Raw genomic sequence first — 25,574 nt, forward strand, 5'->3', positions numbered from 1 at the left:
GTTGGACAACGTCAGAGTCAATTGTTGCTGCTCCTCTGGAGCGATTATGTAATGCTAGCATGCATGTCCTATGCTCCACACTCCTCTCATGCTCACCAATCCACTCTGAATGTTTCCAGTCAGAAAATCCATGAATGCATGAACAAAAGTATTGTGCTTACTGGAAAACAGTTTGCAAGCAAAACAATACACACAGCCAGTTGAAGGGGAGTAAAGTAGCCATTGCCTAGTCACAGTTTGCCCATTGGGAAGAGAGCAACTAAGTAAGGCATTTGTAAAGCTCCTACTGGTACCCCCAATACTTCTATCCCTGACTGAGGCTGGGTAATTAGCACTTCTGTTTTGAAATGGTGCTACTCCTCTACTAACAAGAATCAACTTGGCTTGATCGGTAATGGTACTGGGCTATAAAGCAGGGTCGCTGAAAGTTTCACAGCAGGAGTTGGGGTACATGGCCTCCTCAGTTAAAAACAGATTCTCTGAGAATGCAGCTGACTGGTCTGATTGTGGGTCTAACACACCTGCAAGTTTCATTTGATCATGATCTTTCTGCTGCTGGTGGTCTTTGCTAGCTGGGCAGGGCAGTCATTCCTGTTCAGCACCTGACTGGGTCTGTATAGGTACATCACTGACAGGTGACACTATACCAGCAGTGATCACATCTTCATCACTAGAACTCTGGTCACTAACATTAGCTGTATTATTCTAACTGATATCCAGCGGCTTATCAAAGAAATTTGAGATCAGAGGAACTTGTTTTAGAAAAACTGCCTGCTTTACCTCCTTGATCTTTTTTGCTCTTCTTTTTGAGGCACCACTTTTTTGTTTGGGGTCCATGTTATTAATGGCAAGTGTCTCTTAAGATGCTGATATAGAAGCTTGTCTTGCAAATTCCTACAGTATATGTGTATAATATGTAAATATGTGCTGTAAATATCCTAAGTTGTTTTTATTTTGTATTGAGGGGAAAAAAACTCAAAAGCCTGGAACCAGGAACAATGTGGGAATGTACTAAAATAAAATTACCTAATAGCTATAAGCTAAATTATGTGAGGTTTGTTAATTATGTGAGTTGCTAGTTAGCAACTTTACAGTAGTCTTTAAAAAGGTGTTGAACCTTTCAAAGTCTTAATGGTATTTACTACTAATTTCATATAATATATAATATACTATAAAAAATATGTAATATAATAATGTGATATTGAAATATAAAGGGCAATTAGCCTTTAAAAAGGCTGTTGGTTTTTGATCTTGTAAACTACCAAGGATAAACTATAGTTTGTATTGAGTAGAGAGCAAGTTCTCGAGCTGAACTGTCTGAATGTGAGAAATTTTGATACTGACAGGAGGTTTTTTATCGATACTGGATTCTCACTTGGATTTTCAAAAGTTCTCACAACACCTGATTGGCTCATTCATGTCACTGGTCTGACAAACATTGACTAATCAGAGTGAGATAAAGATTCATCTGGGGGTGTGGCAAAAAATTAACACAGCTGTACAGTTGGGAGTAAAACCCCAAAATATTTGTTTCCCTTACAAGACACTATCAAAATCTTCACCGGTAAATATTAAAACAAACCATTTACAGAATACAGGACAGGTCCCTGTAATATATTCAGACCCCTTTTTCCTCACTTCATGCAAGTTGGACAGACAGTCTGACTGTATGATAAACAATAGGCATTAATGACATTTAATACTCCTCACATACGTTTGAAATAATAAAAATAATTAATAAATAATTGAACTTTATTGATCTCACAATGGAGAAATTCACTTCTGCATCTTAACCCATCCCCTTGGGGAGCAGTGGGCTACCACTGTGCTGCGCCTGGGGAGCAATTGGGGGTTAAGGGTCTTGCTCAGGGACCCAGAATGGCAGCTTGTGGGAATTGAACTCAGGACCTCTGGGACCGAAGCTTTGTGCTCTAACCACTCGGCCACCACCAATTAGAATAATTTCTTTGTGCGGATCTGCCACCTTTTACATGAAATAGCTCTGTAGGAGCTTATGTTGAATGCAAGTTTAATCCCATCCATGAAGTTGACTTCTACCCCCACCAACTCCTCCCCCGCTCTCACTCTCCCGTGGGAATTTAGAGCAATGTAAGAATTTTTGAACACTGAGTGAGAGAGTGGGGGAGTGGCAGCCACTATCTACTACAAAAAATGCATGCTGTGTGCATGTGTGTGACAGAGGCATGGAGATGAAGACAGAGATGAGGGAAGGTATTGAGTTGGCTATATTAAAAATCCTGTGTTAATTGCAGTATAATACACTGTAAATACATATTAAGTGTGAGTGTTTTACAGCACGCTTATAAAACATGTTAGGTCCAAATTGTGAGAAAATAAGGAAAAAAACACTGAATAACAAGCTGAATAAAACATGTTTTCCAATAAACATAATATCAGGGTTACAAACACACATACTCAGCCACAGCTACTACAATAAAACCACTTGTTGTTTCATCATCTGTCTCCAAATTAAAATTGTGCTACTGGATAGAATTTGCTTGTAATTCGGATCTGTATGAAATAGCACTTTTGCATTCATGCCAGAGTTTAAGACCGTTGCTCTCTCTTTACTCCAATTTATTACACATCACACTTGCTGGAGCACTTTGTTTCTCCCCCTTTTTTAGTCCCGGTTGTTACTATGGTAAAACACAGGTCTCATTTTACAGTCAACACATCACATCACAAGTGACACATTTGTTATTTGAAGTCGTCATTGAAGACATGTCTGAGATCCATGCTGAGATCAGTGCAGTTACAATTAGCGATGACACTACATGTGGATCACGCTAGAGTCCACCTCTTTTAAGCATACTAGCTGGGATCCATGTGGCGCCCGCTAAAAGCAACCTTACCCGGGGCATGTGGTAAGTCAGAGGCCCCTGGTAGGGGCCCTCGAAATCAGTCAGAGGCCCACCACACCATCCATTGTCATAAGGCAAAAGCAGAGCTAGGGCTCTGGTAGCTGAAAATATCCTCCACCCCCACCCCACATCCATTTTCATAAGGGGCCCAAAAGCAGGGCATGGGCCCCTCCACAACCACATCCACCCTTACCAAGGTCCCAGGGTGAGGCTGCTTTCATCAGGGCCCAGGGCTGACTAGCAGGGCCAGCTGTGGAGCCTGCTAAAAGCACCCTAAGGGCCTGTGGTTAGTCAGAGGGCCCTGGTAGGAAGTAGCCCCCCCCCCCACCCCAACCCTCAAAGGGCCCTTGGTAGTCAGATGTCAGAGAGCCCCACTCCCTCCCTGTTTTCATCAGACACCCTATGAAATAACAATGTATTGTATCGTATATGTTGAAACAGTTTTGGTCTCGGGCCCCCCCGGGGCCCCTGGCTCCAGACGTCCCCTGGGCGCCGGCCCCGCTGGCCTGGTACGTAATCCATCCTTGGTGATGTGAAAAGAAAAAAGAAAAACTGTTCCGTTTTCTCTTACCTGGATGTACTCAGTAAGCGTGTTGAACACCTGTTTGGCCACGTTAATTGCCTTGGAGAAATTCTTCTGGCCCTGCTCATCAATAACATCCTTCCCAGAATAATACCAGTAGAAATCACTGATAGATTCCTGATGAGGGGAGAGCCAAGAAGCAAGAATTGCAAATTAGAAGTACTACTGTCTGAGAACTTGGAATATGTTTTTTGAATAAATCCACAACCAAATGCAAATCAGAAATTAGTTGATTATACACAAAAATTCTCCCTATGATCTGTCCACATTATTTATAAAATTATTTTTGGTGTATTTAGCCAACAAATTATAGATCCAAGTATATCACTTTCAGTTTTAGCGACTAGATTTGTAATTTCAAGTTTAATTGCCCCCGAAGTCACAAAAGTAAACCTGCTTTGGAATCTGATAGCAGATCACTTTGGACCAGCAGACTGAGAAGTAATCAAGTTACTTCTAATGACAAGGCAACATCCACCCTTCTAGATTACACCCCTCTAAAGTTACATAGGTGGGTTTTTGAGAATGGCAGACCACAGTTGGCATCAATATGTGCCAACAGGTGCATATTGACCTAAAAAATCCTCTACTATAGCTCAATCTATATAAGCTATATAAACTAATCTTACTTACTCAAGTCAGATTTAATCAGTTGTGCCAAAATATTTTACAATTTCCACATTAAAAGTTTTTAAATTCATCCTTAACAAAATGCACACGTTTGGTTGGGTTGCTTGAGTTTTGGTTGGGTTGTTTCTCTGCATACCATAAAGAAGTCAAAGTATCCATATACCCACGTTTGTTTTCCATAAGACTTCATGCAAAAATGTGACTCAAAGTGAAATTGACTCTCCTTCAGACAGCAGCTGTGAACAGAAAAGGCTTACCTGAACTCTGAGTAGGTAGTCAACAGTAGATATAATGATATTGACAGTTGTATTGTTCCCAGTTTGTGTCCTCAAGTAGTTCTGGAAATCTGGAAAAAGTCAAACCAACTTTAAAGGGAAAATTTAGGATAAGATATTTTACTTGCTTCATAAGTTAGACCAGCTACTGCCCATTTTAACATCCGTTGCACAGTCTCTCCCATCTTTATCCTTTTGCAGTTGGGGTATTTTCATGTCTGAATAACTACATTTAAGATCAAAATGTAAAGCTAAAAATGTAAACATACTACACTCATCATAAATACCTCAGCTTTATATATATATATATATATATATATATATATATATATATATCAGCTTTATATATATATATATATATATATATATATATAGATATATATATATCACTTACTATATAGATATATATATATCTATTATATATATATATATATCGACTATATATATATACTATATATATATATATATATATCATATTATCAAGCTGAGGGTATTTATGATGAGTGTAGTATGTTTACATTTTTAGCTTTACATTTTGATCTTAAATGTAGTTATTCAGACATGAAAATACCCCAACTGCAAAAGGATAAAGATATATATAAAGGATATATATATATATATATATATATATATATATATATATATATATATATATATATATATATATATATATATATATTTGTATGATTGGGTATTACCGTATTTTTCAGACTATAAGTTGCATTTTTTTTCATAGTTTGGCCGATCCTGCGACCTATAGTCAGGTGGGACTTATATATATCAATTTTAAATGGTAATCATACTGAACAACATGAACCAAGTAGTAAACGTTACCGTCTATAGCCGCAAGAGGGCATATATATGCTGGTAGATTCCGTTAGTTGCGATTTTTTAGCTTGATTTTTGAAGGTGCAGTCGCATATTTGGGCTGTTTCTCCAGTAGAACCCTTATCTCGACAGGACAAGATAATCCCTTCTATCGCACTGTACAACAAGAGTCCTCTCACTGTTGCTTTTTCCTGACAGCGCGAGCCGGTTAATATCTGTCTGCATACAGCGGCGTAATTATTACAAATCACATGTAGTCCCTAGGTAAAACTAATACCGTGCGAATAGGGCAACAGTGGGTTAAATAAACACAAATACTGTGAAGCAACACGTTATGACTTTTCATAATTTTTTTCCTATTCAGCTGCACAAATATCACCTTTAAACCATCAAAGTTGTACTATAAATGAGAGTATACCAGAGTCCTATGTATATCGTAGTGAATTATTGATATACCACATAATGTCCTCCTTTTTGGTGATATGGAAATAGTCACCCTAGATTACAGTGACAAGAACAGTAAGGAACTTAAAAGGGATTGGAGCAAGTAACTAAAATAAAAGATATTTAGACATGTTTGTGGATATTTATTTATTTATTGCAGATGCAGATTTAACAAGTTTCATCGAGGAGTAATACAATTTGAAATTATTAAAGAAAATATAAAAACAAGGGGAGTGTTTTCCACTTAAAGATTTCATGCATCATTTACAGCTATCCATCCATCCATCCATCCATCCATCCATCCATCCATTTTACAACCCACTTAATCCCTCATGGGGTCGCGGGGGTTGCTGGGGCCTATCTCCAGCATTCACTGGGTGAGAAGCGGGGTACACCCTGAACAGGTCGCCAGTCTGTCACAGTGCAACACAGAGAGACAAACAGAACAAACAACCATTCATGCACACACTCACACCTGAGGACAATTTAGAGAATTAACCTATGCTTAAGTAGATGGAAATGTGTATATATCTTTTTTCAGTGTACAGCAATGTATGTCATACTTAGCTAGCAAGAAAACAATATTTACCACATCAGACATTTGAGTATCAAGACCATCAACATAGCACACAATATGGTTGATTGAAAACTGTGGAATATTTGTCATTTTCAATGTAACCATTCTTTGATATCTCTCCAGAATGTCCTTGAGGTAGAACAAGTAAAAAAGGTGTTCAAGGGAATCAGCAGGACAATCACAGAAGGCAAATCCAGGGAGAATTAAGAAGATGAAGGGAAAAACTATAAGAATTGAAGTGGGCAAATCAACAAACCAATAATCGTTTGCGCGAACACGCCCACACTGTCAGACCTCCCACAGGGGCGTGTGTGGGCGTACCTACTGAGTGGGCGTTCCTACGGAGTGGACGTTCCAACTGTGAGGGCGTTCCCACAGGGGCGTGCTTGCTGCTGGCTGGGCCTGCAGTTATACCCTTCTCAATGCACATGAGCTTCATGCTGCTCTGAAACATCCGTGTCTTACTGTTAGCTTAGCATGTAGCACTGTTACTCTCGCGGTCTAATTTCAGTGTAATTAGACTGAAATGCTCTGATGAGAACTTTCCGGGTTGGAGTTGGTGGCCTGTTGTGCTAATTTACGCCATTCAATCTCCCAGGTATGTTCTATATTATTCAGCCGTTTGTGGATGCAGCTGTGCAATTGATTAAGTTGCCTTACCATATTAAATGTCAGTTTTTAATCTTGAATTGTGTGAAATAAATTTCTAAATAAATGCGAGTTATAGTCCGGTGTGACTTATATATGTTTTTTTCCCTCTTAATAACGCTTTTTTTGACTGATGCGACTTATATCCTGGAGCGACCTATAGTCTGAAAAATACGGTCTAAGTCAGAGCAGTGGTTAAACTTTGTGGTACCTCAAAGCTTAATTCACGGCCTGTTTTATTCCACATCTATATGATCCCGCAAACTCAGATTATTGAGTACCACAATCTCTCTACTATAGTTATGCTGATGCATCTCAACATTATATCTGCATCATTACTTCACCAGCCCTTTACTGTCAGTGCATCCAAAATATTCATCAGACCAAGGTTAGAAATCCAAACTGAACTAGACTTCAGTTTTAAAGACCACTTAGCAAGCAGATAACCTATGTGTTATCATTAGCTAATATCTGAACCTGAACAATCAACTACAGTTATTCTTACTCACAGTCTTTTTTTAATTAGGACAGCTTAAAAACCTCTTTGTGAAATAACAAAATGCTTTTTAGCACATTCCCGAATATAAAGTCACCAGTTAGTGAAAACATAGTACCTGAGTTGTGTCCTTCGCAAAGCAGCTGCAGGAAGCGGAAAAGGTCACACGTGAACTCATCATCCTGCATGACCTTCTCACCTGGCCAAAGAGAGGAAACAAGCACCCACACGCACGCACGCGCACACACACGCACACATGCAGGCACACACAAGCACAATCACAGACAGGCGTGTGCACAAACATTCAAACCACACAAGCATGAGCAAACATAAAAACACACACATATTCATATATACAGACACATACACAGAAGGATCAGAGAAAAGACAACAGAAGCAAACAACATGTGAGAAAAAACAGAACAAACAGGAAGATGGAGAGTGAGGGCATGTTAAAAGAGAGGTGCTAATGTAAGGATATAACCAGTGCTTTTTTCTCTACAGTGTCCATGATACACCATTCGTATCTGACACAAACACACATACACACTGTTGGATGAGAAGTGGGCAGCCAGGCACTTGGCGGTAAACTCAAGTGTAGCTTATAGTGCAGTATTTTACAATCAGAATGAGGTTTTGACTCATTTTATCATTTGGTTGAAGAAAATTTAAGCTCAGTGCAATGTATTATAGATTCGGTAAACCACAGAGGAAACTGAAGCTCGCTACTCTGTGTAAAAATACTGCTCCAAACCATGATAGACAAAGAAAGGCCAAACATCATGTGGTACATCAACTGAAACATCAGTACAAAGTGACCAGAAACAGAACTGTATGGAGAGAACATGGACTCAAAATATATGTGCGTGCGTGCGTGCGTGTAATACTGGATTTGTAACCTGTGTAAACCTGTTTTGTGTAGATTTGGGTAATTGTTTGTGTAAAGCCTGATTTATAAAGCATAACATTTTTCCATCTGAGCTGAATGTCACAAATGAAATATTTGTCTAACTTATAAATAAGAAATTATTTTTTTCCACCAAAAACATATTTGCTGCTTCAGCAAGAGGGATATAACTAGTGATGGATCGATGAGGCGTCATGAAACGTTTCGACACATTGCCAAACTGTATAGATACTGTGCTGATACTGTGTCACTGAATACTGACACCTGCTGGACCTTAAAAATCCCTACAGGCAACCTGGTTGACAGAGTCAACTGACACTGATTTGATGACCAGGTATACACAATACAATTTAAATCATTGTATGTTACACTGTATTATTTTATATTTTCATTTGAATTAAACATATATTTGATTATTTTTAGATACAGTCAATAAATAATGTGAAGGAGGATGCTTGTGGACTGGCTTTTTTATTTTTTACAAATGGTTGATCGGGCGCTGTGTTTAGTTACCTGACTGATATCATCTGTTCTGAAATCGGACATGCTGAGTATGACAAAGGGAGGAAGAACTACTCAGAGCAGCAGCTTTCTACTCAGTGTAGATCAGCCGTTTTTTCTGAAACGACGCTCAGAACAAAGACGCACAGCGCAACCCGCCCAACCAAAAAGGCATTGCAGAACCCATCCATCAGTGGTGCGCTCCGATCAGCACCTTGCGCTCACAGAGCGAGACTGTGGCACAACACCATCATACCAGAGTTGCAAAATGGTTAAAAATTAACCATTATTAACCGTTATTTTGTTTACAGTTCAGCTTGGATTTTCTTTACTGCGCAGCATAGCTTTGCTGTGTGCACTGCTGTGCGCGAATGCACACGCGTGCAGCTTAGAGGGAACAGAAACAGTTTGCCGCGTTAGTCAGTTCGAAACAGGTGCTGTATTGGTCACGTGACCGAAACAGTTCCTGTATCGGTCCGTAGCAATACACACATCGACACGGGTTTCGCTCTATGAGACCGACACATGCGCCGACGCATCGGTGTTGCCGGACCCATAACTAGATATAACATTAGACTCTGAAGAAAACTCAAATAACCCAGCTTTCCAACATTATTTAAATGCACCATGTTCACACAAATCTGAAGCGTGAAATGAGTCTCAAAATCCCTTGTGCTTTTGTAAAGTGATTTGTGCGTAAACATAGATTTGTCTGTGTGTATCAGGCGATTTGTGCAAACATATACACACTTGTGTGTGTAATTTGTCATTGTGTGTGTGTACATTTATTTTTTAGTCATAATATTTTAGTATTGGTGTGTGGATTTAAGCAGGCATTTCCAAGTACCTGAAGTTACACACAAATTGGCTTTTATCATTTACAAATCATGCTCTACACATACAATTACTCAAAGCTACACACAAACAGGGTTACATGGGTTATAAATCCAGTATTACACACAGACATATATTTTGAGTCCATTTTATCTCCATACCCTGGACTACAGGAGAGAATCAGAGATTCTGGAACAGGACTGAAAGTGAAAGCATTCTTTGGCAATGGAAAAGAGATGCGTTCTTTATGCATAGATCAGTCCTACCAGGAGATCAAATATGCTAGATTGGAAGAGAGTGGTAGATGGGGGTTGCAAAGTACACCTTGAGTTCATTAAACTTACCACGAAAACTCTGAAATAATAAAGTATGATGAATCAAATCTGGGGCTATCAGCATGGGCGTGAGGGACAAGGAATAGATAGTATGGGACATGTCCCCCACACTATTTTCAGTCGTTATACCCGTTTAATCGTTTGCTAACACGCAGCATCGTGTTTTTCCAAGTCTTTTGTAAACACAGTGATTGTACACATGCTGTGTTAGCATGGTTAGGTTCAAATGTGCCGCTGCACAATGTCAGAATCATGATAAGAAAACTTAACCTGACAACAGCCAGCTGCATGTATCGCTCCGCCTAGCTCCACTCACATACATCTGGGACACGGCCATAGGAATTGCCTTTACTGAAGGCTGGGCCTTATCAAAACTCCTTGCATATGACTGGATAAGCCACTTGTCTGTCATCTTTATCGACGTGCTATTTCAACCAGTCACACGGAAGCTAACCCGTGACGCTGATGAGACCGACGCCGGAAAAAAAAAAAACCTTTTTTTTTTTTTTATGTGTTTGCGGCTGTAGTGCAGGGTTTCCCGCAGCGCTATCTTGAAAACGTGTCGTCCTCCACACCCCCCCCCCCGCTCCGCGGAGAAAAAGTCATCCCCTGGCTTTTAGAAGCTACCTGACAGAGAACAACTTCCCACAGCAGTAAACATACAGAAATGCTACCAAGCAGCAAAACTAAAGTGTTGTGCAAAGCTTTCTGAAACAATGTGCAGAAGAGTAAACTAAAATATCTCCCATAACAATATTCTGACAAGACAGAAATTGTAATCTTTGGACCAGAGCCTCTAGTAATAAAGTAAAAAACCTTGTTGCTATTTTTTTTTACCAAGATATGTCATTTAAATCCCAGGTTTCCAGGGTTTCCTTTTTCACCCCCAGAAAAAATTGCCAAAATTAGAAATATTTTGATCAGGAGTGATGCATTTGTTACTTCAAGGCTGGACTATTATAATTCTTTACTGTCAGGAAGTCCACATAATGCAGTTCAAAGCCTTCAGCTGATCTAAAATGCTGCAACAAGAGTTCTTATGAAAATCAACAAGAGGGATCATATTTCTCCTATTTTAGCTTCCCATCATTGGTTACTGTTAAATCAACAATAGAATTTAAAATTCTTCTTCTCACGTATCTTTATACGTGAGAATAATAATCAGGCTCCATCATATATCAGAGCTTTGATTACCCCGTATGTTCCTAACAGAGCCCTTTGCTCTCAGACTGCAGGTCTGCTGGCGGTTCCTAAAGTCTTTAAAACCAGAATGGAAGTCAGATCCTTTAGCTATCAGGCTCCTCTACTGTGGAAGCAATTCCCAGTGTTGGTCCATGAGGCAGACACCGTGTCTACTTTTAACACTAGGCTTAAAACTTTCCTTTTTGACAAAGCTTATAGTTATAGTGGCTCATGTTACCCTGAGCTACCTCTATAGTTATGCTACTATAGGCTTAGGCTACTGGAGGACATCAGGGCCTATTTGTCTCACTCTGCTGAGTTCTACTGTTCTGAAATTTGCATTGTTTGTTGTTATTTCAGCTTTTAACTTTTTGTTCTGTGTCATTTTCTTCTTCCTAGTAGGTACACATTGTCTGGTGTTCTGTTAGCTGTGACAACATTCAGGGGAGACAGATCATTTACTATTACCATATAGCATAGAGGGATTGGATTTAGGGATTGAAATCCTGGACAGACTGGTCGGTGCAGCAGATTTAATTTTAAGATTTATGTTTATGGTCAAATTGTTACATTTACTTTGAATTCACTGGTATTCAAATCTTGTAAATCATACAAACAGTATGGTTTTCTTATAAGCAGATTTATGTTTGATCAGTTCGTGATATATTCTTTAAAACTAGGGCGGAGCTACTTTGTACTTATGTAAGGCACTTTCAGTCTTATTCCAAACACAAACCTAAAACAGATGAAGGGTTTGCATTGTTCTCTGTCTAAATTTATTATCATTACTATTTCAAAAAGGCCAGTTATTTCACAAATGCTTTAAAAGTAAGTTTCACACACCAACAACTGAAAAATAAATTATCTTCCAACAATGAAATCATGTAAATATAGACACAGCATAATGCATGGACATTTTTATTATAGCTAAAACCTAAACGTGAGCAAAGCTTGGAAAGAAATGTGTGTGATCACTATAGGTTATTTTATCAGAGAAACAAGTTTCAAATGAATCATTTCACAAACAATAGCCAAATACAAACTGTGGCGAACAGCTTAGCCATTAAAAACAGCAAAGAAGGAAGGATAAAAGGAGAAGGTCTTCTCTTGGAAAGCAGTGTGGCTACAAACAGCCACTCTGGGGTATCAGTTAAAAAACAGGGAGAAAAAAAACCCAGAAAAGTAGAACTATTAGACTGGATGAAAGGTGGCAGATGATAGATGAGCAGGGCTGCAACTACTGGCTACTATTTAGAGTTTGCCTCTTTTATCAGATACAAAATAAAATATAAAAAATAGCTTTATCCTTTTAAAGTCCCTTAATTATATATGTAACCAATCTTTTAAAGTGTTGACCATTTTTGTGTGCCCTAATCCTTTTCAATCTGGTTTACATTTGGTCTCATTACAGAAACAGGTAAAACATAAGAAAACCAACCATATGGAACCAAGTTCAACAGTAGCACAAACTACAGCATCTGAGTGCCTTTCTGTGGACATCGGTTTATTCATCTACTGTGCTGTGACAAAGTATTTGCTCCCAATTATAGATATTATTGAAGACATTATTTTTATAAACCTTTTAAAACCAGATCAAGTTTTATAATCTTTCTGCAAAGGAGCTTGTTGCTGACTGTTTTCTGTTTGCTGTATAGCACTTAGTCTTATGAGGTAAAAGATTTTGATATCCAGAGTGATGTATTGAGGAAAAGAAAACAATGCTCAAATGCTTTGTAGTGGGATTTTGTAGGGTAGATGTTTCCACTCTGAACATTGGTTGCACCATACACTGTAACTTTAATGAATCTGTATTTGAGATGTAAGTTTAAACTTGCTCAGATGTATTTCTAGGATTCATTGCAGCCCTAAGCGGGTGGGAGGCTGAGAACATAGAGTGTTCACTTCACAACAGATAACAGCACAATAACCATCTTGCTTACTGAGACAAAATGACCAACTGTTTCAAGGTTGACTTTAGGAGGTGGTGAATGAGGGTGGGACAGGTTAAATACTCGTATTAGTTGTTTTCAGAATGTGCAAGACACTGTGCAGATCCTGAGGGGGAGGTGTTTGCCCGTTGTTCCTAGCGGTAGGAGTGGCAAGATGTTGACACTTCCACCACATGTGCCAGGTCCAGATTTAAATCCTATTTAAAGTGTTTCTCTGCAGTTTAATTTTTAAGCTTTTGCTAGAGGAAAAAAATCAAGAATAAAACCACACAGAAGTAAACTGTGGTAAACAAACTGCAGAGGGGTTGGGATGGTGACAGTCAGGCAGAAAAGTAACTGGAAACACAGAGCAGATAGCGGACACGTATCGGATGTCTGCACTCAGGACCTGGACAGAACTGACACAACCCGATCAGCCATGGTGAAAGATAGAGAAAGACCAATAAACACACAAGAAAATGGCAGAAGGCATAATTACCACGCTCATGAGTGATGACTGAGGTAGGGAGGAAAGTGCAGTAAACAAAAATGAGAAAAAGAAAACAGGGGGAAAAGAGAGAGAAAGAAAGTAAGACACAAATAAATAAAACAAAGATTACATATAGGGAAAATTTTGTGATTTTGTTTGCTCAATTAAAAATGTGTATAACATGAGAGTTTAAATAAGAAAAAACTTGAATCTTTGTATTATTCTTTTTATTTAGGAATTGTTGGTGTGCTTTTCTGATCATGATCTGAGTTAATGGCAGAACATTAGTTTTAAGTCCTTTTTGATTTGAATCCATGTCCAGCAAAGGTGTATACTGTGGCATACCATTGTACTACACACAGTAAAAAGTTAAACTTCAGTTCCAGAAAGCAGTGGGCTCTTTGTCTAGAAAAAGAAACTGCAAACATATTTTGATACTTCAAAGAAAGTTAAAAGGCTTAGGAATTGTCTCATGATATGTACAACAACTTCATACAAGTGACAGAACTAGGTCACAAAATGTGCTCTTATTTCATGTTTTTAAAATTGTCAACATACAGTTAGTCTCAGCAGTATTCCTACAACCGGCAGCATTACATTTAAAGTAATTGTTTGCTTTCACTAATGTGTCTTCTGACTGGAAGTCATATTTATGTTTTCAGGGGGCCAGGCTTGGATTTGCAGGACATATGTTGATATTAGCATGATGGAAGGAAGCCTTCCAACCTAAACTTTTTGGAGCTCATTACACAAGATGCACAGGTGAAACAGGGGAAAAGCTTGCCAGCAGGTAAAAGGGTCTGATTGCTACTGTATAATATCATAGAAGGTGTTTCCATTGGTTATTGGGATGGATATAAATAAATTAAATAAGCCTCTGTTTATCATATTCAAAATTTGATTTAATAGTTTTCTTTCAAAAGTGATACATCAGTCATTTCCTGTCAGAAGAAAATAATTGGTTGAATGAAAAAAAACATCTAAATGTACAAGGGTTATAACTACTTTTAAACCTAAGTGTCCTTTACAAGATAAGATAGAGCATGACTCCAGCTGTCGAGTGCTTGTTTTAATGGATAAAGAAGGAATGTTATGTTAAAACACCAATCTCATTTACTGTCATTCAAACACACTTTTAGAAAACCCACAGCTGCTGCATTTGCATTACATGATTAGTTACCTACAAGTCTATGTTTGTCTGTAAGCCAAAGTACTTGTCCAAAACAATAACAATCCCATTTAAAACACCTACTGCAAAAAAGAACATGTTAAAAATATCCAGAAAGGCAAACATGTGATGCAAAGCTTTAAAAATGTAATAAAAGCTTTGAATTGCAGCCATTTTTTAGTTAGCATATTTAATACTATTTTTTCTTTTCAACAGCTAGTTCACCTGTCCCAATAGCCAAATGGGATGGTCACTGTTATGGAAAACTACCTAAAACCTAAACATCTATGCAAATAACATTATACAAACATAGTTGCAGTTTGAAGGTTTATTAAAAAAGAATTAAAACTGTAACATTTCTGAGATTTGAGTTTTGCTTATTATTTAAAAAAAATTATATATTGGCCTCACTCTGCTCAGCTGAAAGACTGAACTGAAAAAACTAACTTCTTTCAAAGAGAAGATGCTAAATGGTCTAATTTACTGCAGGTAAAATACATCCTGTTGAAAACCTTTAAACACCTTGGAATTATAAAAGCTATGAAATGCCTGAATTTACAAAGAAAAAATACAAAACTTTCTACAAAAGAAAAGTAAAAATAAAAAAACTGAAAAAAATAAATAAAGATCATCTGGAATCTACTGAGCACCTGCTCCAGATTTAATTCAGTTTGATAAACTAATTTGCCATTTTGTTCCCATATAATTTATATTACACACAGTCTGTAAGAACATAAAAGATGGAACGGGAATATTGAAATAATAGGTGAAATAGTAAGTACAAAAATAGAAATTAAAAAAACTACAAAGTATCTGGAGTCTGCAAAGGACTGATGCAGTTTGAGATTGGAGTGCCTAGCTGAAAATGTCCACTACTACTCCAGTCCAACCAGTGTACAGGCAGAAAAGATTTTCATGTCACAGTCTGCACAGTTTTTATTCTGTTTTAGCATTTCAGTATCTTTAGATTATATTTTATTCCTTGTTTGATATCTCAGTCTTTTCTTAGTTATCCTATTTATTTATTTTTACATCAAAGTATTCCATCCGCCTTGTTTCAGGTCCCTTCTGTACAGTCTTTAGTTTATTACTTGTGTCTGGTGATCCTCTGTTACAGTTAGATTATCTTCCTTGTTCCCGTGTTGCTCTCTCTCGCCCCCTGTTGCCATTAGCTCTCTCTCCTCAGTTATTCCTCCAGCTCCTTCTCCCCACCTGCTATCAATTAGTCAACCCCTGCCATTGCTACAGCTCTCATCCTCTGAGTATTTAAGCTCCTCTCATTGTCTCATTTGCCCTTCATTTCTACTGTTTGCTTCCTGTCACTTTGCCCAATCTTGTACTTGTTTGCTTCCCAGATCTATGTTTAAATTCTGTCCTGGCTTCTGCATCCTCCAGTGTTTTTGTGAGTTTTGATTTGTATTTGTCAACCAATAACTACTTGCAGCCTCTATCTCTCTACATTTGGGTCCTACAACAACCACTACAAATCATGACAACTACCTCAGCTTCTAATAGCATAATGATTATTGCTGAGCCAAAGCTGTGATGACTACCAACAAGTATCAGAGGCAGTGCACTAGTGTCAGGACTCAGCGGGCGGTGCCGAACAGATCTCTGCCAGCGCTCTGCCAGCCCTGCTCCCTCTGCTCTCTCCCTTCTCCGCTTGTTCGGCGGTGCTGTGCAGGAGTATTTAAGCAGCATTCTGACAGCTGGAGGACGCCAGAGTGTTAACCTTGTGTGGTACACCTCAGTTGGCTACGGTCTTCTGACAGCAATCTTGTTCCCTACGTAATCCTTGTCTCCTGTCTCTCTCGGGTTGCCTCACACTTTGGATCCCGCTCCAAGCGTTCTCTCGTGCTCTGATGTCCCAAGTCAAGCCGCCTGGCTTTCATCACTCTGGATCCCGTTCCAGGCGCTCCCGTCATGTCCACGTTAAGTCTCCTCACTCTCTCTGCTTGGAACCCTCCCAGAGGCTCAGTTGGTATTACCAAGCCGGGCTGAGGACCTCACCGGATTTCACTGGTTCCTCCAGCTGTCCACGGACCATAACTCCCACCAGCGCTGCTCGGACCCTGCTTGGGCTCCACCGGCCCGCCCATCAGCCGCTCGGTCACCTGCTACCATCACTAGGAGTCGCCTGCTAGTCCGTCTCTCTGCTCCACTCCCCTCGGCTAGGATCCCGTGCACTGCGGTAAGCTCTCCCCTCACACTTGAACCTCCGGTTCTCTGTGCACTGTTTAACCCCTTTTCCTCTTGTCCCCAGATCGAGCGAGTCCCGATCGAGCGTCTCTGTCTGGCACTGCTTCGTCGTGATTGATCCACACTTTCACGCTGTACAACTGTGTGTTAAAATAAATGACTTAATCTGCTTTTTGCCTCCCGAGTGTGATTTGTATGTGGGTCAAAACCATGACAACTAGAAGTTACATTCTATGAAGGAAAAAAGCCCGAGATTGTAAGAAAAGAAAGGAAACTTACTGCTGAATGCATAAAATATAATGGTATGGAAGGAATACAAATTGATTCTTGAAAAGCAAAAGAGAAACAGTTTTGAATGTCTTTCCTACTGATCTTATTAAAATTATGAAAGTTAATACATAAAATATTTTATCTGATTAGCTCAATGACATAATATGACAAATAACAGAACATGTTATTAGCTTAAATTTACTTTTTAAGAACTTCATTGTCAAACATAAGTGCGAGTAAAAACTATAACTGCTGTTCGTTTATAACAGGACCAAAACTCACAAAGCACAAAAATAGATTATGTCTTCATATTAGGAGAACTGTTGTCGTCTCATAAAACAATATTATCAAATTCTTAACACAATCATATCCATGATGTGGGCCATCAAAAGTAAACTGATTATAAACTACATATAAACAGTATCCAATACTATTCATTGGATTATTTGGAGACCAGAAATTTCTACATGATAAATGCGAACAGATAATAATACGTTAAAGCTGCAGTAGGTAACTTTTGTAAACATTAATTTTTTTCCCTATTTGCTGAAACTGTAACTCTGGCCTGACAGTAAAATACGAGTCTGTGAAAACAATCAAGCTCCTCTGGCACCTCCTAGAGGTCTTACTACTTTTTGGTGAAATACAATGCTCCCAGAGAGAAACAACCAGTCACAGCCAGCAGGAATGTCTTAGCAATATTGATCACGCTGGTGTACGTGCTGCTCAAACCTCTTTACCTGCACACTGTGTACTGTTTAAGTTCAATATTGCCAGTATGCTGCAGCTCCCAATTTCTCAAGGGGTACATGCTCAGATAGCGACAACTAAGATAGCAGCAGTTACAGTATCAGTGGTGATTGCCGTTTATCCGCCGTCATTGGTAGCTCTGCTTACTAGCCTGCGTTCATGGCAGGCTCCGCTGTGGAGGGACTGCTGCAATGCAGCAGAGAGCAAGGGGTAGGGACCATTATGGAAGAAATCTAGTCTCATAAAAAAACTTTATTTTAGACATTTATTTTATAACACTGAGATTTTATCATGTGAAATTATGCATGTGTTTATTTTTACTTAAATTTGCCAGCAAAAATTCAGCTGCAGATTTATAGTGAGCACCCAGAAGGTAGCTCAAGCCAAAGCATTTAGCACTAGATCGAGTCAAGTGGCTTTTAGTCAGTTCAATTATGCTCATATGATCCTGTGACACATCAGTGCGTTTGGGGCACCAGTCTTTTAACAGTTAGCCACTAACCAGCTAACTGTTAATAAACTCACCTTTGCCCAGCTCACTGGTCTGTCACATGATCAAATGAGCACAACTTGATTTGCTAAAAGCCGCTAAACTCTATCTAGTGCTGATTGCTTTGGCTTTAGTCACCAGAAGGCCAACATACTTGCAGGTAAATTTTTGCTTGCAAATTTTTTGCAAATGGATTTTTGATTCTGAATTTCTAATAATGAAATCTTTGGGAGTGAAATTTTTGCACCTGATTGTTTTCAGGTGAAATTTTTGCTGGCAAATTTAAAGAAAAAAAAAATCACATTTCACAGGATAATAATTCAGTGTTTAGAAGTATAATAAGTATTAGAAAGTATGCTTCTAATGAGACCATATTTCTTCCCAAGTCCTGGTTTTCTCAGAATTCCCAAATGCAGCTTTAATCATTCATCCAAACCCAACAGCAAATTTATAATAATGATGTGATAAATTTGTCTGTATAAATTATATGCATAGTTTGACAAGGCAAACAAAATTTAGTCTTTATAAATAACATACAAAACGGATAACAAAAAATATCTTCAGTGGTACCACTATTTAAAGGTGATGAGAACTGGAAACCAGTACGACTGTGCCAGTGTGTTTTATGGAAAAGGTTAAATGGATTATTATGTTGAAAGAGATATTCAAACATTTTAGTGTACCTAGAAAGGAGAGTAAGTTTCACAACAGAAAACATTGATTTATTCAATTCCCAGACGGGCTATTAGTTGCTATAAAAAAGAAAAAAGTCTGTAAAGAGGACTTGTTATTTTTTAACCACTAAACAGTCATTATTGTTTAAATACAGCACTGCTTACCTGATCCCTCCTCTGTCACCATCCCCAGTCCCTCAGCTTTGTTCTGCCTCTCAAATGCATTCAGATCCAGAACACTAGAACAAAGGAAAAAGGCCTGTGAATGAGTGTGATTCCCTAGTGATAAATCTTTATTCCCATCAAAAAGTGCTTTTGAACTACAGCAGCTTCTGCTTTTCCTTTTGAGCTGCCAGTGATCATGCAACACACAAGGCAGTAAAAATAGCATCATAATACCTGTTTTATGATAAAATATGGTAATGAACTAGTTCACCAAATCAGCTCTCTGTAGAGACAGACAAAAGCCCTGATCCTAAAAAATAATATTCTTTTCTATGAACTCCATACTTGGTTGGGGCTTCTTTTACGTATTACTGCATCAATGCGGCATGACATGGAGGCGATTGGCCTGTGGTTCTGCTGAGGTAGAATGGAAACCCAGGTTAATTTGATAGTTGCCTTCAGATCATCTGCATTTTGGTTCTGGTGTCTCTCATCTTCCTTTTGACAATCCTAAAAATGTTTATGCAGGGTTTAGCTCAGGCCAGTTTGCTGGTCAATCATGCACAGGAACACCATGGTCTTTAATTGAGCTTTTGGTGCCTTTGGCAGTGTAGGCCAGTACCAAGTCCAGCTGAAAAATTAAATCAGCATCTCCATAAAGCAATGTCAGCAGAAGGAAGCTTGAAGGGTTCACACATTTTCTGTTAGTTGGCTGCGTTGACTGTGGAATTCAGAAAATGCTGTGAATCAGAACCCACAGAAGACATGACACCCCAAATCATCACTGTGAAAACTTCAGGTAACTGAACTTAAAGGAGAAGTCCGGTCAAAATCAGAATTCTAACTGCTGAAAGTACTTTAAATATAAAACTACTACATACTGTGCAATAAATTATACGTTTTTTTAATTAAGAATAATTTTCATTTAACCATGTTTATGTGGAGGAACCCATCTTGGTCAAGAATAGTACTGTCACCTCCCATTTTGTGACGTCACTCAGCGGACCCGCTGTTGAGCAACGACGCACTATTTTCCAAGATGACGACTGGTGCTCTGTACGAAGCAGAGAGTGATGAAGTACTTAGTGATAGTCAGGCCCGTATTAAGACAATGTGGTGCCCCTGGGCACTATACCTCAAAGCCCCCCCCCCCCCTTACCTGTGCTGTCCTCTGGTCAAAAACATCAGAAATAATCAAGGGGATTTCTGTAATGTAATTTACTATTTACTTACACAACTACATGTAGGCATATGAGCAGTGAGCAATATTCAAATATCTAATTTTAAAATGTTGAAATCAAAAAAATCTTGATTTATTTATCATTTAATATTATTGTGACATCAGTGTTCACAAAACGAATAATGCATGGTCTTTCAACAATTTCAAGTAAATAATATAACAATTTATGAAAAATATATTTTTAAAGCATGTGTCATGTGGTGCCCCCCCCCCCCCCCCATGGTGCCCCTGGGCACTGGTCCACATGGATAATCCGGCCCTGGGATGGGAGTGATGGGAGTTCCGTGGAGTCATCATCATCTGATAGCAATATGGAATTTTTAAAAGAGTTTCTTGACAGGAACCGTACTTTTGACGGAATCCAATCGTACCTATTTCCACTGCAAACTCAGTCGGGCCCCCCAAGATATATATATATATATACGCGCGTGTGTGTGTATGTGTGCGCGCGCGCGCTCCGCCGCAGCACGACTTCACCGGCGCTGCAGCTGAGGAGAGATCGCGCTGAAGTGACTTAAGTTATATTTGCCCCCTAGTAAATAGAGCAGGTGGTCATTATTGTATAAATATTAAAATATAAAAGTGTTCCAGCACATGCTGGGGCGGAGGGATACCACATCACATGTGGTATCCCTCCGCCCCTCTGGTCGGTAACCATCCCTGCAAATTCTAAATTAAAAATTCTAAATTAAAAAGTAATTTACCGAAAATCCTTGCTCTCAAAACATTCTTCTTCGAAATGGTTGCTGCATATGACGTGTTTTCTCTCTGGCCAGAAGTTAGATGGCAAATCCGCTCTCTTCAAGTTGGCAATCCAGCGACGAGCCCGGTGGCTCATGAATCAGAAAGTTGAAATAAGCAATGTTTTTTTTCTACTTTTACCAGTTGTGTTGGAACATCCAATGGCCATGCACCTGGGCATTGTTGCTGTAACAATAGCTCTTGCGAATGTCAATGGTGAAGTCCTCTGGAAATCCGTAAAAATTGTTGATGATCGCAGCTGTGTAGAACGGCTCCTATTGACCTTGCTTGGAAAGAGCGGAGAAATGCTGTCGCCGCTCCGCTTTTCCACGTCGCAGGATGTGATGTCAGACGGCCCCTTACTGCCCAAATATGGGCAGTAATGGCCGCCCCCATACACAGTGATCCAGACAACAATTTATGTTTTTATTTTCTTATTGATTAAAGATAAGTTCATTAAATAACCACAAACGTATTAGTTTTAGTTATAGCTAATGGTCCCCTGATTTTTCCTTCTTGACCATACTTCCCCTTTAATGGGTCCAGAGTCTGGAAGAAGAGTAGAGAAGAACAGAATTCAAGTAGCTTGAAGTTTCCAAATAAAATGCCAAATTTACTTTAATCTGAAAAGAGAACTTTGGACCACTGGGCAACAGTCCAGTCCTGCTTCTCCTTTCCCCAGGTTAGATGCTTCTGATGTTGTTTTTGGTTCAGGAGAGGCTTGACACAAGGAATGCAACTTTTGTAGCCTCAAACTGTGCTCTTGATGCGCTGACTCCAGGCTCAGTGAACTCCTTGTGAAGCACCCACAAATTATTGAAGGAATTTTGCCTGATAATCCTTTCAAGGCTGAGGTTTTCACAGTTGTTTGTGCACCTTCTCTATCGCACATTTTCCTTCCACTTAATTTTCCATTAATATACTTAAATACAGCACTCTGACAAGCCAGCTTATTCACCAATAACCTTTCTCTGTTAACGCTTCATGTGGAGGGTATTAATCACAACATGCAGGTCAGCAGTCTTCCAAACAGTTGTGCAGATCATAGCATGGAATTTGTTGATTAAAATATCTTTTTAAAAATAATTTTATGCAACATTGACTATTTTTTTTAAATAATTTTGGATTAACTTTTAGCCACATTCTCCAAAATTACAAGTAATAGAAGCTTGAAATATTGCACTTAGTGTAATAATTCTAAATGACTCACTTTTAGGAGTGTGACAAAAATTGTTGAACTTTTACTCATTCCAATCTTTGGAGTGTAATATTTAAGGCTTATTAAAACACTCTTGTTGGTCAGTCAACAACCAATGAACCAGTAAGTAGCAGAGACCACTACACTATTATTGTGATGTGGAAAAGCTATAATAACTCTGCTGGGTCTCGGGACTGGCTCCCCCACTAGGGTATTGGGACTTTGACATGGGAGTATAGAGTGTGTATGGGGAGTGGGTCGTGTGCATGCCGTCTTTTCTTGTAGGTATTTATGAGGGTGGGAGTGTGGGATTGTGCTCTGCTCCTCCTGGCGGTCCCGTGCTATGGGGATGGTTATGACTGAACTCCTCTGTGTCTGTTACAGGTCCTGGGGGGCAGGCCTTTGGCTCCCTGTGCCCCCCATTGGACGGTTGTACGGAGAAACCTTATAAACACAAGCATGCTCACACATACATCCATTGATGTTTGGACAGGTATGTGTTTGTTTGTTTTTTCTCTTTCTGCAGAAGCAGAGTTATCTTGTATTCTTTCTTTACTCCGTTCTTTTTTATTTCTCTTTCTTTTAACATTTACCCCACCTCTCTCCATAGGAGAGGCTGGAGGCGGGTCCCCCTGGACTGCCTCACTGGACTGGGAAGCGTAAGCTGGAGGCAGGTCCCCCTGTCGGGCGGCAGCAGGGCAGGGCCTTCAACAGCCGGCGGTGGTGAAGCAGAACCTTCACTGGCCTCTGATGCGGCTGGCGGCGGCAAAGGCATGGTCCTCCGCCCAACTGTTGAAGATCGCACCCAAGGAGCCAGCTGGTTGTTGAGGAGGTGATTACTGAGACGGCGGGGAACTGGAGCGTGTCTTGCCTTGCTCGTCGGAGCAGCCATGACGACGTCAGACCGACTCACCAGGGAGGCAGAAGTGACGTCGGCCCCAGTTGGCGTAGACACTGCAGTGGCGTCAGGATGCGAGCACGCCGTCTGCGCTGGGAGGAACCGGAGCAGCGTAGGGGAAGCTGCTGCTGACGATGGGAGCAGCAGCGGGAGCAGCGGTGGGAGCAGCGGCGGGAGCAGCGGCGGGAGCAGCGGATAGGCTGATGAGTGGAGGTCTGGGTGGAGGTGGCCTGCGGAAGATCTGACCAACAGTAGCACAGTGGTTCCACTCGAGCTCCTCGCACAGTCCCGCTCCGTAGAGGTGGGATATGTTATGCCATAATAACGCCATGATACATAATTGATCTCAGATTGAATTCTGAACAGTAGTATGGAGGAGGATGACTAAGGAATTCCACTCCTGCTGCAAACATGAGAACTTCACAGGCACGACGGCCCCTCCTCTCTCAGCAGGATGCTCCTGACCACCCCCCTCTTCAGACCCTCTCCTGCAGCTCTCTCTCCTGCAGCTTCAGATTTCTTCAGACTTTCTCCTGACAAGCTGCTCAGGCCACCTCGTCCTGGAGCAGACCAGGAAACCATTTCAGACCATGGGCCCCGCACGTGCCTGACCGGTATACACAAGCCAGCAGCTGAAGGAAAGTGCCTTGATCAGCCATGCTTGATCCAGGGTCTACTAAAGTCGTCTGCCTGCTTCAATGGAGGACCTGACTGAATCCGAATAAACAACACACTGGGACAGAGCCAAGTTTCAATCTGACTGCTGCGCAAACCAGCCACAAAGTACAGATTGCCGAAACAGCTTTGTTCATTGTTGTCAGCTGTTGCAGGAAAGCAGATGCGAGACGGTAGATGCCTCCCCTCACCAGACAAGCTGAGCGATCAGACTATTAAATCGGGCTGCACCCAAGTCAGAGAACGTAGCAGAGACCAGGCCTCCTTGCCCACTGTTGGACAAACCAACAACGTTCCTGCTTTCAACGCTCCTTCCTTGGAATGGCCAAACTGGACAAAACTCACACAGTAGAAAGACAGGTTTGGGCATAGGGAGCTGAGAGTGAAGTTAAAAGGTTTATTGGGAAATGTCTTGTAAACCGTTGTACACGTAGTTGCTTTAGAACAAAGGGCTATCAGAGGTAGTTCACGCTAGCCTTAATGCTATTAGCCTCGCTAATAGCATTAGCGAGGCTTTAAAAAGGAGTTTGTTTTAAAGCACAAAGCTTAATCGTTCGGCTCCGCCATCCTTCGATGGTGCTGTGAGCCTTATCTCCACATTAATATTGAATATTAATGTTGGTGTAAAGGCAATTTCGATAACTTTATGGTGTAACCTTTTAGCCACCAATTTGCTACAGTGACCCAAGACGCCCGGAGGGAGAATCGCATTAACAAACTCTGTCATAAGGGTTTAAATTATTTTACTGGGCAAACCAGTCTTCAGAATGTTATTTTCTCAAAATAATGTGGTTAACTTGTGCTTTGCCTTGTAAATGGGTTGAAACACATGTCAAATGTTGTTCTGAATTAGTTAAGCTAATTTAACCACGATTAACAAACTCGGTCATAAGGGTTTAAATGATTTTACTGGGCAAACCAGTCTTCAGAATATTATTTCATCAAATAATGTTTTGTTTAACTTGGGCTTTGCATTGTGAATGGATTGAAACACATGCCAAATGTTTTTACCTCTATTCCATGTTTTTAATCAAATGTGCAGTGAACAAGGATTCACCAAATTATTCTGATTATGACCAACCACTTTTGTTTTGCCTTTTGCATGTAAATAGTTCCTTAGCTTAGCTTCTTTTTATTTTAATTTTGCTTAGTAGTTTAGTTATTAACTTTCACTAGCCTAGTAGGGTGGGGAGAAGAAGAAGACAAGCGCCTGTTTTTTCCATGCCATTCACTATATGCACGCGCGACAACAAAGGCAACAACAAAAAAAGCCTGTTACCGTCAAATAAACATGCAAACATATCAAGTTAGGTTTTTATTTTTTATTTTGGAATGTTGCCGGGGCGGTAGCGTGAGCGCTGCGGGAAACCTTGCACAGAGAGAGAGAGAGAAACCATTCCAATGTTACTTACAATCGCATCAGCAGAAACGCGAGGTCCGCGTCAGCCTTGCAGCCTTCTTTTTCTTTTAGCTCTCACCATTCGGAAAAAGCTTGCCCGATATTCACCCGTGTACGACTCTTCTCTCTGTCCAGAGCCCTTTTCCTCTTTCTTGCCTGCTCCA

At 40.0% G+C, this 25,574-nt stretch overlaps 1 protein-coding gene across 1 annotated transcript in view; it reads right to left on the reverse strand.

Annotated features, from left to right (window-relative positions):
- The window catches only part of ryr2a (ryanodine receptor 2a (cardiac)), a 597,233-nt gene that overhangs the window by 101,873 nt on the left and 469,786 nt on the right, over positions 1-25,574 (reverse strand). Inside the window, exons 88-92 of the mRNA XM_036142377.1 lie at positions 19,260-19,333; positions 13,553-13,570; positions 7,485-7,565; positions 4,356-4,444; positions 3,457-3,585 (exon numbers count right to left, since the gene is read on the reverse strand). Of these exons, the coding sequence (XP_035998270.1) occupies positions 3,457-3,585; positions 4,356-4,444; positions 7,485-7,565; positions 13,553-13,570; positions 19,260-19,333 (391 nt within the window). The remainder of the gene's footprint in view (positions 1-3,456; positions 3,586-4,355; positions 4,445-7,484; positions 7,566-13,552; positions 13,571-19,259; positions 19,334-25,574) is intronic.

This window comes from Fundulus heteroclitus, chromosome 10 (assembly GCF_011125445.2).
Source record: "Fundulus heteroclitus isolate FHET01 chromosome 10, MU-UCD_Fhet_4.1, whole genome shotgun sequence".
NCBI lineage: Eukaryota > Metazoa > Chordata > Actinopteri > Cyprinodontiformes > Fundulidae > Fundulus > Fundulus heteroclitus.